Below are 12,833 nucleotides of genomic sequence, written 5' to 3' on the forward strand. Positions count from 1 at the left end.
ATTACAACTGCTCTCCAGATGGCAGAGATCAGTTCCCCTGGAGAGAAAATGGTGGACTCTGGCAGTCAGGGCTTCAGAGCATGGGAGAGGCTGCAGGTATGTGTGTGGGGGGAAATGGAAAGTTGAAGAGAGAGGGGGAAATAAAGGTCAGTTGATGATTGGCTGGGAAGGAGATAGGATTGCCAACTCCAGGTGGGAAATTCCTGGAGATTTGAGGGATGGAACCTGGAGAGGGTGAGGTTTGAGGAGGGGTGGGACCTCAGACTGGTACAATGTCATAGACTCCACCCTCCCAACCAGCCATTACCTTCTGGGGAACCACTGTTCCCAATCTCAGAGGTGGAAATCACTCAGAATTACAACTGATCTCCAGGAGGGAGGGGGGAGGAGATGCAAAGCTGAAATCAGAGGGGCAGATAATGGCAGGTTGATGCTTGGCTGGGAAGAAGATAGAGTTGCCACCTCTGGGAAATTCATGGAGATTTGAGGGGTGGCGCCTGGAGAGGGTGAGGTTTGAGGAGGGTGGGGCCTCAGACAGGTACAATGCCATAGTCTCCACCCGCCAGACCAGTCATTTCCTCCTGTGTAACAATTGTTGCCAATCTTCAGGTGAGGGCTGGAGATCACTCAAAATTACAACTGTTCTTCAGGTAGCAGAGATCAGTTCCTCTGGAGAAAATGGTGGACTCTGTGTCATTATACCCTGCTGTGGTCGCCACAGCACATTGATGCTGAGTGCCCAAGGCCTTGGCACTCTCTCAGAGCCTCTTTCTAGAGCTCGTTGTATTTATTTCCACAACGGACCTTATTCCTAGTAGCAAAATAAAACAAAAGTCCAGTGGCAGCTTAAAGACTAACAACATTTATTTCAATATGAGCTTTCATGAATCACAGCTCACTTCTTCAGATGTATGAAACGAAATTATATCTGGAATCTTAGTTACAGGGAAAATGAGTTTGGGGTGAAAGTGAAGAGTGAATTCTGCCATGAATCTTTCAAATGTAGATGGGGGGGGGGATAGAAAGGCTAGGTGTGAATCCTGTCATAACACTTCAATGTTAAGCCAGTGACTCTCAGAGACAGAAATCAAATTGTGACAGTTTGCAAACTGAGTTGTATGCTCTAGGTTATACCAATAAAGGTAGATTGATTGATTGATTGAAATTGTGACAGACCAAAACAGCAGTATGAAATTAAACCACACAAACAGCTAAGGTCCAACCAGAGAGGATAGGATGAAATAATTAATAGTTGCTGTAAAAATAGGTAGCAGGAAAATACTGGGTGTGGGGAAAGCCCAAAAACATACCAGCACCTGAAAGAACCATCTAAACTAAACATCAGTCATGAAGATATGTGTTGGGTTGAGGAAAACTACAAGAGGAGGCAGGAGAAGAACTACTGAACTACTATCTGAACTATCTATCTGAGCTACTATGCACAAGTTCAGGGAGAAAAGCAATCTCAATGGACACATTGCCCTCCACGTCTGATACCACTGGGGTTCTCAGTGCAACCCTAAGCAGAGTTATTCAGTGGACTTACAACAATGTAACTATGCTTAGGACTGCACAGCCAAACCCGTGAACAGATACAGCCATGAAATTATCTTTACCTTTCCTAATCTGTCATTTTCTCCACTGTCTAAATATCAATTGTAAGCTCCCTGGGGCAGGGATCTGTCCTTTTCACCGGTCAGCAATGTGCTACAATGATAAGAATACAAGTATGCTCAATTTAATATACTGCTGAATGAATAACCCACAAAGTAAGTTTCTCTCACCTGTAACATGGGCAAGTTACCAGGAAGGCTCTCTGCCTGGGGGGGAAAAAAAGTCTTTCCCCCTCACTCTTCCAGAAAGCTGGAATTCAGGGGGTACCCACAGTGCAATGCTAAGGAGAGCTATACACTTCTAAGATGGATTCCGGTGGGGTAGCCATGTTGGTCTGAAGCAACAGAACAAAGTTTGAGTCCAGTGGCACCTTTAAGTCCAGCAAAGTTTAATTCTGGGTATAAGCTTTCATGTGCATGTAAAGCTTATACCCAGAATTAAACTTCGTTGGTCTTAAGGGTGCCACTGGACTCAAACTTTGTTCTATATACTTCTAAGACCATGGACTTTAGATGGGTAAACTCTGGCTGGGGTGCCACTGCCAATGAAGCCAGCAGATTCAGGACAGACATACCACACATAAGGAAAATCGCAGTATATCCCATGAAGACTTTTTGCAGCACACAAACTGACTGAAGTCTTCCCTGTTCTCAGAAGATTCACTCTCTCACCTGTGTTCAAGTGCCATCACCAGAAACCCACGAGAAGCCATTTCAGCACAGATAGAAGAGTAAACAGTTCTGAAAATCAAAGGGTGGAAAAGACAGAAAGAACATCAAATCATTCCTGCAATTCCTCTGGTGGGGGAGGGGGGGCTGTGTTTGGGTCATGCTGGCAGCTTTCCAAAAACTGATTAATAGGCTACCATTAATCATAACCGTGTCATCTCTTTCTATTAGGGCCGACCAAAATGACAAACTATTGTGCAGTCTTTCAAGTACAACTGTTCACAGTGTTTTATCATTACGCATGCCTTTAGCCCTTCCAAATCCCTCCTTAGAACCCATTTTTTCCTGTATAGCCTTTGGCTTGTCCCTTGACATGCTCCAATGAGGTGGCTGACTCAGGCGGTAGATTTATGGGGGCAGCAACCTCGTTCCCTTGCCCTTGCTTCGTCACACCCCGTCACTCCTGCAACCTAAAACTGTTGTTGGGCAGCTGGTCTGACTCTAAACTGGAAGATCTGGACCTGGCGTTACAAGCCGTGGCTAGGTGACTTAGGCTGAGCCGACTGAAATTGAATCCGACGAAGATGGAGGTCCTGTGTCTGAGCAGCCCAAGGTTAGGGATGCTGCTCCCGACCTTCAATGGGGCGCCATTGGTGCCAGCATCAGAGGTTAGGAGTTTGGGAGTGCTCCTGGATGCCTCCTTAACGATGGAGGCCCAGGTAGCAGCCACTACCAAGTCGGCCTTCTACCATCTTAGGCTGATTAGGCAGCTGGTTCCCTTTTTTTGAATATGATGACCTGGCAACGGTGATCCATGCAATGGTCACCTTGAGGCTAGACTACTGCAATGCTCTCTACATGGGGCTGCCCTTATCCCAAATCTGGAAGCTACAGCTAGTGCAGGACATGCCAGCCAGGCTGTTATTGGGCCTCCCTCTTAGAAAGTACATTCAGCCTGCACTGAAAGCCCTGCACTGACTACCTATAGCATACCGGATTCGCTTCAAAGTGCTGGTCGTTACCTTTAAAGCCCTACATGGCCAGGGTCGGTCCAGCATACCTGAGGGACCGCCTTTCCCCACATGTTCCCCAGAGAGTACTGCAGTCAGGTTCGCAAAACCCTCTTGTTCTCCCTGGCATGAAAGATGCCAAGCTGGCCTCAACTAGGGCTAAGGCCTTTTCTGTGGCTGGAATGAACTCCTGGAAGACATCAGGGCCCTGCGGGACTTATTAAAATTCTGCAGGGCCTGTAACATGGAGCTCTTCCGCCAAGCGTTCAGGTAAGAGGCCACACCTAATGGCCTACCATCAAGCCATGAAATCTATCTTTTCAAATTACTTTGGCCACCTGTTTAATATCTATGCCCTCTTACTACAGAACAAAACGCTAAAGAACTAGATGCCAGTCGCTGTTTTCTCTTATGGTGGTCAATTGGACAACTTTGCCATCTTACGTAAGTTGTATTTTAAACGATCTGAATTGTTTTTAATTTGTTTTAATAGTTTTATTGTTTTTTTTAATTTATTAAGCCAATATGGCCTTGTTAGCCGCCCTGAGCCTGCCTTGGTGGCGAGGGCGAGATATAAATCAAAGAAAGAAAGAAAGAAAGCTACAACCTCCAGCACCCCTTAACTTTCATTACTAAATTTTAGGCACAGATAACTTTGGCCCGTTCCCATTAATCCCTCCCTATCCTGGAGTCCCTTTCTTCTCTCTTTTCTGCTCCTCTTGTTGCCTTTTTTAAACTGCATGTTCCTTGCCAGCAGCAAGGCTCTTTTTGTAGAAAAAGTCCAGCAGGAACTCCTTAGCATAATAGACCACACCCAACAGCAGAAACTCATAAGCTTATTAGGCCACACCCCTGACAACACAACTCATTAGCATATTAGGCCGCACCCCCATGTTACCAGAAATGTGCTCATCCAGCCACACCCACCTTTTGCTTGTTATTCTGTTTACCTTGTTTGTTGTCAAAACCCAGGGCTTTTCTTGTAGCAGGAACTCCTTTGCATGTTAGGCCACACACCCCTAACGTAGCCAATCCTAATGAGTTTCTGCCGTTGGGTGTGGCCTATTATGCTAATTAGTTCATGCTGGGGGTGGCCAACTCGGGAGCCAGCCGGAACGCCGTTCCTGTGCGTTCCTGCCCAAAAATAGCCCTGGCCAGCAGGAAACCCACGGATATCATTACATTACCACTTCAAAATATATTATGGCATCTGCACACTAAGCCACTCTAGAGGATACTTATCCTTCGGCGCTGTTTAAATGAGCTCATAAGGATTTGGGGGAGGGGGGCTGGATGGCTGAGAGGATTTCTAACAGGATTTGGGATCTCTCACCTCCAAGGCAGCCATTAAACAGGTCTCGAAACAGATGGCCATTCTTAATCAAAGGGACTGCCCACAAATGGCCATCTCATTGAGGGTGCCCGTTGCAGGCACTTTACAGCAGAAAAGCCATGGCAAATTTATCCCACTAGCAGAGGCGCCCTCCTCCAGCAGAAGGAGCATCCCACTCTTTCTTCCACAGGTGGAAAGCACCTCCACCCATGGCACAGATCTGCAGGATTTGACTGCGTGTCCAGGTACATTCTGCACCACACCGTCCCCTCTCCCATTCAAACCTCAGACCCAGGGAGAGCCAAGCGCTGCAATGTGAGTCACACATTAAGCAAATCTGCATGTTTTCCCATCATTTATGCATCAAGGAGTAACACGCTTCCGCCGTTGCACAGATGAAAACAAGAACATGTATGTGACACTCCCTACACCCAAACCAAGATCCTCCAAAAGCTCGGGATGGTATACACGGCTCTCCATTTACCATGTTATCCTCACAACAACACCGTGAGATAAATTGAGACTGTGAGATTGGACCAAGGTCACCTGACGAGTTTCTCGGCCGTGTGGGGATTCTCACTTAACCTCAGACTTTTTCCTCTGGAGAGATGCTGCCAGTCACACTGACTGTCTAGGGCTAAAGGAACTGCTGGCCTGCCTTAGTTACGAGGCGGCTTCTTATACTTTCATGTGAAGGGTACACAACAGGACTACTGAGTGCAGAACTGTCCTCCAATGTCAAGCCATCTCAGCTTTAGAAGTTTCCAGCCCTTGTGAACCACTTAGGCTGTGCGTGCATGTCTAGTTGTTTTTCCAGATGGCCCCTCTCTTTCCACCCCGCCCACATAGAAGAAAGTTTTCCCTATATGCAGAAGATTTTTATTATATCAGTCTTCTGCAATCAGGGCAAGACACTTACCGGAAGGCTCCTAGCCCATGTGAGAATATGATCAAGGGGTACTTGTTGTTGCTTGATTTCATAGGGGCGTCCCAGCTCACAGGGATTCGACATGACCCTGCGGAAAACAAAATGACACATGACACTAGGACAAGGCCAGCTGTTCAGGGCTAACGCTTTGCCTCTTGGTTCTTATGGGATTGCAACATTTTCTAAAGAAAAGAGCCCTCATTTCTCTTATTTGTTCTTTGTGGTTTCTTCAGAATGAGTTCAGAGTTATGGGCACCCCCTTTGGTATTCTCCAGGCAGTGCAGGAGAGTGGAGTAGAATTCTGGTGTTTTGACATTTCCTCAAGGTTCCAGTCCCTAAGGTTTTTAAGCAAAAACATCTGGTGGAACATGCATACAATGTCCCCGTACTAAGAAGCCCTGGCAGCTGGAAACTCTCTTACCAAAGGTCATGCTGAGCAACGGGGCGCACCATTTCCGGTTCATGTTCATGTAGTCAGCTAGTCCACAGTAATATTCATAGCGGGGGATCCAGGAGGGCTGTTCTGCCCCCTCTTGTGAAATGCAGGGATAGAACAAGCGGAAGAAGAGACCCTGAGGAGGAGAAAAAGACAAGCTGCAGCACAGACACAACACTTGTGGCATGCATTACCCTGTGCTTTGCACATCTCACATGCAGGGTGCATGTGTGTATGCGTGCATACTAACTGAATTGGTATGTGTGAGAGACAGAAGCTTAATTAAACCTTACTTGAACACACACACACACACACGAAGCTGCCTTATACTGAATTAAGCCATTGGTCCGTCAAGGTCAGTATTGCCTACTCAGTCTGGCAGCAGTTTTCCAGGCTTTCAGGCAAAGGTCTTTCACATCACCTACTGCTTGGTCCTTTTTAAGTGGAAATGCCAGAGACTGAACCTGGGACTTTCTGCATGCAAAGCAGAGGCTCTTTCACTGAGCCACAGCCCTTCCCCATACTTCTCTGTTTGTTTTATGAATTCTGACGTCAGAAACTGCATCTAACTCTTGGTTTGTTTACCTGCACCGTCTTCTTGTAAGAGGTACATTTGTATTGTTATTGGCATTATGTTATTCTATGCATATAATATATCTATGTATTTACTTTAAGACAATGGCTGGATCCTGCCTAAAATATCACGGGCACAGGGAGGAGGATGGGTAATTTCTTCCGAATCAGATCCCTAGGCTACATCCACTCATTGCTCTACTGTAATCCCTTTTCAGATGGTTATGTGTCACTACATGTATGTGAATAATGTGCTACATGTGATTCCCCCCAATATATGCAATTGCTATTTAGTCTGAAAATCTGGTTTGCCTGTACCAAGGATGAAAGTACATGGGCTTCCCCTTCCAGACTACATGGTGACCACTCATATCAGGAGGCCCATACAACAGCCCTTTTCAGTTGTTGATTTTCACCAACATGGGCTGCGGTCACACGGAACATTAGCCAGGCCAGAGAGACGGAAGATAGGTGGATTTTCCGGGCGCGATCTCACCTGCACATCTGGGAAGTGTAGCGCTCCCGTGGCTCAACCGAGGCTTCCCGCCGAAGACGCGCGGCAAAAAAACTAGTACCTCGGAGGTACTAGTTTCCGGAAACCTGTGAAGTTGCCTTCTACCAAGTCAGATGCTGGGTCTTTTCTACTCTGATTGGCTCTCCAGGATCTCAAGTGGAAGTCTTTCAACTTACTACCTGCTCTATTGAACTGGCGATGCTGGGTATTAAACCTGGGACCTTCTGCAGGCAAAGCGGATGTTCTGTCTCTCAGCCACATCCCCCCTTCTTTCTAATACAAAGCTGGCAGGGAGAAGACTCTCTCTGAGAGTTGAACTGGGGACCTTCTGGTTAATACCTCAGTCTCAAGTCATTATGGTACAAACCCTATTTGTGAACTCTGTCCAGCAACAAAACAGACGAATGAACACACACACACACACACACACACACACACACACACACACACACTGGCTCTTTATTCACACCAGTTGTGACGTGGGTATGTAGTGCATGTCTCCTGATCATTGCTTGTGCAAACTGTTCTGGTCCACACATCTGTCTGATCTGGTTTTCCCAGCTGACAGATTGGCCAGGGGACAACACAAATCACAAGCTAAAAAACAAACAAACCACTCGCTTGGGAAGAAGCTCCAGCTAACTCAGCAAAACTTACTGCTGAGGAAGCCCACACAGGCGGGCCTTTTACTGGGGATGAAACTCCACTGGATCCCACAGGAACTGCTGTCAAAGTAAACATGCTGGGAGGCATCCAGCTAGAGGGGGTGCTTTCAGACAGACCAGTTTCCCTGCAGTGCCACAGGAAGGGGCAGTCACTTACAAGAGCTAAACTACATCAACATTCAGATCAAGGGATCAATTAAGAGACTGTACCAGATTTGTGCCACTGAAACCATACCATTTTCAGCATTAATGTTAACTGACATGTTGATTAATAATCAGGAGCATTAATGTTAACTGACATGTTGATTAATAATCAGGAGCCTGAGCAGCCCTTGTGGCCCTACAAGCCAGGGCTGCAGGGACCGCTCAGCGGAGCAGTTCCGGTGATGGGCATTAACTCATCCATGGCTTCCTCTGTCAAACTGAGAGCAGTAAAGAAGGCAGTGGGTGAGCTGACACCAATTACTACTGCTGATGATCAGAGCAAAGTGGTCCCCAGGCTGCTGGCAGACTTGTTTGTACACCTGTTCACCAGTGGCCCTTTAGGTCAGTGGCCCACTGGGAAATTTCCCTGTCAGTTAAATGGTCAGCCTGCCCCAATAGTAACCCATAAAGTTTCTGCAGCCCAAATACTGGCTGTTTTTGCGAGTCTTATTAGGAAATGCCTCACACATGGTCAATAAATCATAAATACACACAGGAGCAACCTGTGCGATTGCTTTAGTGTACTGGCATCAGCCTGCATCTTTTACACTTGGATTCCTGGCAGCTGTTCCCTATATTATGTCCCTTTCTGCAAAACACCTCTAAGAAGCCTTTTAGTTCCATGCAAAATCTTTTCCTGTCATTTCATTCACATATTGGAACCTTAAATATCAACAAAAATTTATTCCAGCGGCATTTGGAATGACTGACCTACCTCATAGTACTGTTGTGAAGATAACATGGGGAAGGGAGAGCCATCCAAGCTACATAAAAAGTTAGCTTGAAATATCTATCTAGCAGAATATTATCCTGTCATTTCTCCAAAGAGCCCAGAGTATTATACATGATTTGCCCTTCCCCACTGTATCTTAGTATTAACCCTATGAAGGAGGTAAGGCTGAGAGGATACTACTAGTCCAAGACTAATCCAAAATACACAAGTGAGTCTTATGACTCAAGTGAAGATTTGAACTGAGCCTCCCTGATCTGAGCCCAGCACTCTAACCTCTACACCACACCAGCAGATTCATGACATTTGTCTTCATCTTCATCTACACTAGTAACATGGAACTGCGGTGGCTCAAGTGGTTAAGACGTTGAACTGCAGACTGTGGAAGGTCGGTAGTTCAGCAGTTCGAGACCCGGGTGCTGCATGACGGAGTGAGCTCCCGTTTCTAGTTCCAGCTCCTGCCAACCTAGCAGTTCGAAAGCAAGAAATTGCAAGTAGATAAATAGGTACCACTTCGGTGGGAAGGTAACAGTGTTTCGTGCGCCTTGGTGTTTAGTCATGCCGGCCACATGACCACAGAAACATCTTTGGACAGCGCTGGCTCTTCGGCTTTGAAACGGAGATGAGCACCGCAACCCTAGAGTCGGATTCGACTGGCTTTCGAGCAAGGGAACCTTTACCTTTACACTAGTAACACAACAAGTGGTTGTAGCAAAGAAACTGTGGTTCCCTAGGGAGCTGCTGCCAGAAAGAAAACTCAAACCAGGGACTTTCTGGCTGAGGCCTACCCTCTGAGCCCTTACAGGACACAACCTTCGCCACCAGCTTCCCGGGAGCAAGAACTCCCAGACAGAAGGCCCATCTCTCTTTACCGATCCTCCTGGAGCTCCTCCACCCCGTTCCAAGTTCACACCACCCCTTCCCACGGGATGGCTGTAACAGCACTGTACCTTTGGGCTCTGTCCCACCATCACATCCGTGCAGCCGACGGCGTGTGGCCCCTTCCCATGGGGCAGACCTAAGGAGTAGGTCACCCCCATCTCCTCTCCTTCCGCTGCAGAGTCTGGAATCCAAGGCACAGCTTGCAAAAGAGCTGCTTCAAGACGCGTAAGAAAAGAGGGACGTCGTCAGTTTCACTTCCTCCTTGGGCTCCTCTTGCGCAAAGCAACCTTTGTCTCAGGAAGCTGGGATCTGCGCACTCCTCCGGCCATTGGTGCTGTCGACTTTGTTCGGGTGCTGGGGGAGGAGTTAGGCCGGAGCTGCGAGAAAGTTTTTGCAAGGGAAGAAAAACGGTTAGCTCAGCTTCCTTAACATTACACCAATGGTATGTGAAAGTGTGGGAACACTATACTTTAGAAAAAATAACGACATCAATGCCAACTGCTAACAGCTTTCAAAAACAATCTTTGTTTTATTCCAAATGGGTAGATTTCATAGAAGTAGCACTCTCAAAATCTATTATTCCAGTCTCCACTATACCACAGAGATATAAGGAAATAATTGCCATATTTTAACTCACCTGAAAACCTATAACAATATATAATAATTGGTTTAATGATAGTTTGTTTTAGTTATGTAGAAAAGTTATAATTGTTGTTGTAATTGTTTTTAATTTTTATGAATACTATTATAAAATAAGATTATTCATATGTAACATTCGAAAATCAATGTTATATTATAGATATTTATTATCATGCTTGTATTTATATGTTTATTATATTATTGACAACTATAAATAAAAATTAAAAAGGGGGGGGGAGAAAAACAAAACACTTCAGTGGGTGGCGGGGAGGTCTAAGCTGAGGCCGTAGAGGTGCTTCCAGACATCTCAGTGCCGGTTACCTAAGGCTCATTCGTTGCACACATTTCACAGAAATCAGAGCATGCTTTTTAAAAAGTGGGCTGCTGTGCCCTATCAAAATCCATCCCTCTGCCGCCATGCAATACTTTTATAAACACCAAACAAGACAACAGAACAAAGTTCCGTGGCTCCTTTAAGACCAACAAAGTTTTATTCACGGTATAAGCTTTCGTACTTCTTCCAATCACAAACAGATGGTGCAGGATTACACCTTCTCCAGAACTCTTCATCCAGTTGGATGTTGGGGGAGGGGAGAAAAACACACCTTTTGGGCCAGGGTATTAAGAACCAAAGTTCCTTAGCTGACTTCAATGGACACAGGAGGGGAGGATTTTTGCTTCTGCCCAACCTCTTTAACTACATCGTGTGTCCCCTTTCCCCTTTACAGACAATATCTTTGCTGGTCAGTGGTTGTTCTCTGTTTTTTTTTCTCCCAACGTTTCCCCTTGATGGGGAAAAACGATATAGTTAAGAAATGAAATTGGAGAAAAAACAGGGTGTGAAAATTATGTTGAGAAAAAACAGGGTGTGAAAAAACAGGGTGTGAAAATTATGTTTGGTGGTATCAGACTGTACCTCTGGTATGCTTGGAAGCAGCAGTAGAAACTAATTGATTACATTTCAAATGAAAGTGTTATGTATTAAGATGGCCGCGGCGGCACTAGCCAGGCCATATGGTCGAGCAGAACTTCGGTCCCTAAAACAATAGCCACTATGGATGTGCACACAAGTAAGGCTGCCCGGATTCTGATATAGACCTATCATAGACTGGGTCTTGTAAATACAGCCTATCACGGGAATTGGGTGTGTGTTGGGTGTGAGTGTGTTCATTAGGGTTGCCAACTGTGACTTACCTCACCGGCGGGGGACTCCTGGGGGCGCTCGCGGGGGTGCGCTTTGCGCGCGCACGCCGCATTCGCATCACAGGGCAATGATGTCATGACGCCGGGCACGCTGGGGGCGGGGCCATGACCATACAAGTGAAAACCATAGCGTGCCTGGCGTCATGACATCACTGCCCTGTGATGCGCACGCCGGGGCGGGGGTCCCCCCAGGCCCCGATTCCCCGGCGTCTGGGGCGGAGGATTTTCCGCCCCCCGGGGGGATTTGGCAGCCCTAGTGTTCATGCATATAAGCCGGCCTCAGACCAGCCAGTGTATCTTTAGTTCTGATGTAATCAATAAACTTGAGCTGATTTCACTGTGCTATGCCTGGAACTCCACTACATTATATAAAGCTTGTAATTCTATTGGCATTCCAAAGGTCACCCCTCAAGTCTCCTCTCCTTTCCTACTATTATACCTTTGCTGAATAGGATGCATATGTCCCATGCTAGTTCACCCTCCAGTAATTTCAGCATCAAGACAGTATTTGTTCTTTTGGTTAAAGAGAAAAGACTTCCCCTACAATATGCTACACATACACTACAAAGTATTCTTCCTAGCGTTGGAGGGATCCTCATAGGCCACTTAGTCTCATCCTCCCACCACTGTGAATGTAGGAAATCCAAAACCCAATGTTGCCAATCTCCAGGTGGAGCCTGTAGTTCTCCCAGAATTATCGCTGATCTCCAACTTACAGATATCAGTTCCTCTAGAGAAAATGGCTGCTTTGGAGGTCAGCCTGTATGGCATCAGGCCCTCACTAAGCTCCCCCCCCCTTCCCAAACACCACCATCCCCAGGTACCACCCCCAAATTCCAGGAATTTCTTAATTTGAAGTTGGCAACCCTAAGAGAGCACTTCTGACAGTTGGCTGTGCAGCCTCTGCTTGAAGAAAGAACCAGCTCGCCGTCCACCCAGCGGTTCGAAAGCTTTGGCGAGTAGATAAAATGGGTACCACTCCTTAGAGAGGGTGGGCACACTAAACCCCCCCGGTGGGGGGAGGTGTTAGCGAAATGGAATGTCCAGCTCGGAAGCTCGGAAGCCTGGAAAGATCTCCTCGGCATCAAGAAGCCTGCGATGGGCCGATCCGGCCAGGCGGTGGCAGTGTGGCGCTGGGACTTGAAGCAGTCCTGGAAAAAGCTGACGTCATCAAGCCAAGCCGAGTGAATGCCGTCTGGAACACATCTAAGCCTACAGCTGAACAAAATCCCCGTCGGCTGCAAAACATGTGTGACAAAAAAAAGATTTATATGTTGTCCTCCTTTACCCCTATGAATCATTGTTAGTCCCGTGTGAATATGTGTAACTGTAAATCTCTCAGAGCCAGCAGCTCTGCAGGATTGAGCGATTAATAAATCGAAAGATATTATTGTTGTTATTATTATTATTTCTGACTTATTTATTTATTATTTA

General features: G+C 46.5%; 1 protein-coding gene across 1 annotated transcript in view; it reads right to left on the bottom strand.

The window, feature by feature from the left end:
- The window catches only part of PAFAH2 (platelet-activating factor acetylhydrolase 2), a 28,792-nt gene extending 18,983 nt beyond the window's left edge, over window positions 1-9,809 (bottom strand). Inside the window, exons 1-4 of the mRNA XM_015411625.1 lie at window positions 9,626-9,809; window positions 5,975-6,125; window positions 5,545-5,641; window positions 2,286-2,354 (exon numbers count right to left, since the gene is read on the bottom strand). Coding sequence (XP_015267111.1) covers window positions 2,286-2,354; window positions 5,545-5,641; window positions 5,975-6,125; window positions 9,626-9,715 — 407 coding nt within the window. The 5' untranslated portion in view covers window positions 9,716-9,809. The remainder of the gene's footprint in view (window positions 1-2,285; window positions 2,355-5,544; window positions 5,642-5,974; window positions 6,126-9,625) is intronic.
- Between the last annotated feature and the right edge of the window lie 3,024 nt (window positions 9,810-12,833).

The sequence above is a fragment of the Gekko japonicus genome, unplaced genomic scaffold, assembly GCF_001447785.1.
Source record: "Gekko japonicus isolate JY-2015 unplaced genomic scaffold, Gekko_japonicus_V1.1 scaffold62, whole genome shotgun sequence".
Lineage (NCBI taxonomy): Eukaryota > Metazoa > Chordata > Lepidosauria > Squamata > Gekkonidae > Gekko > Gekko japonicus.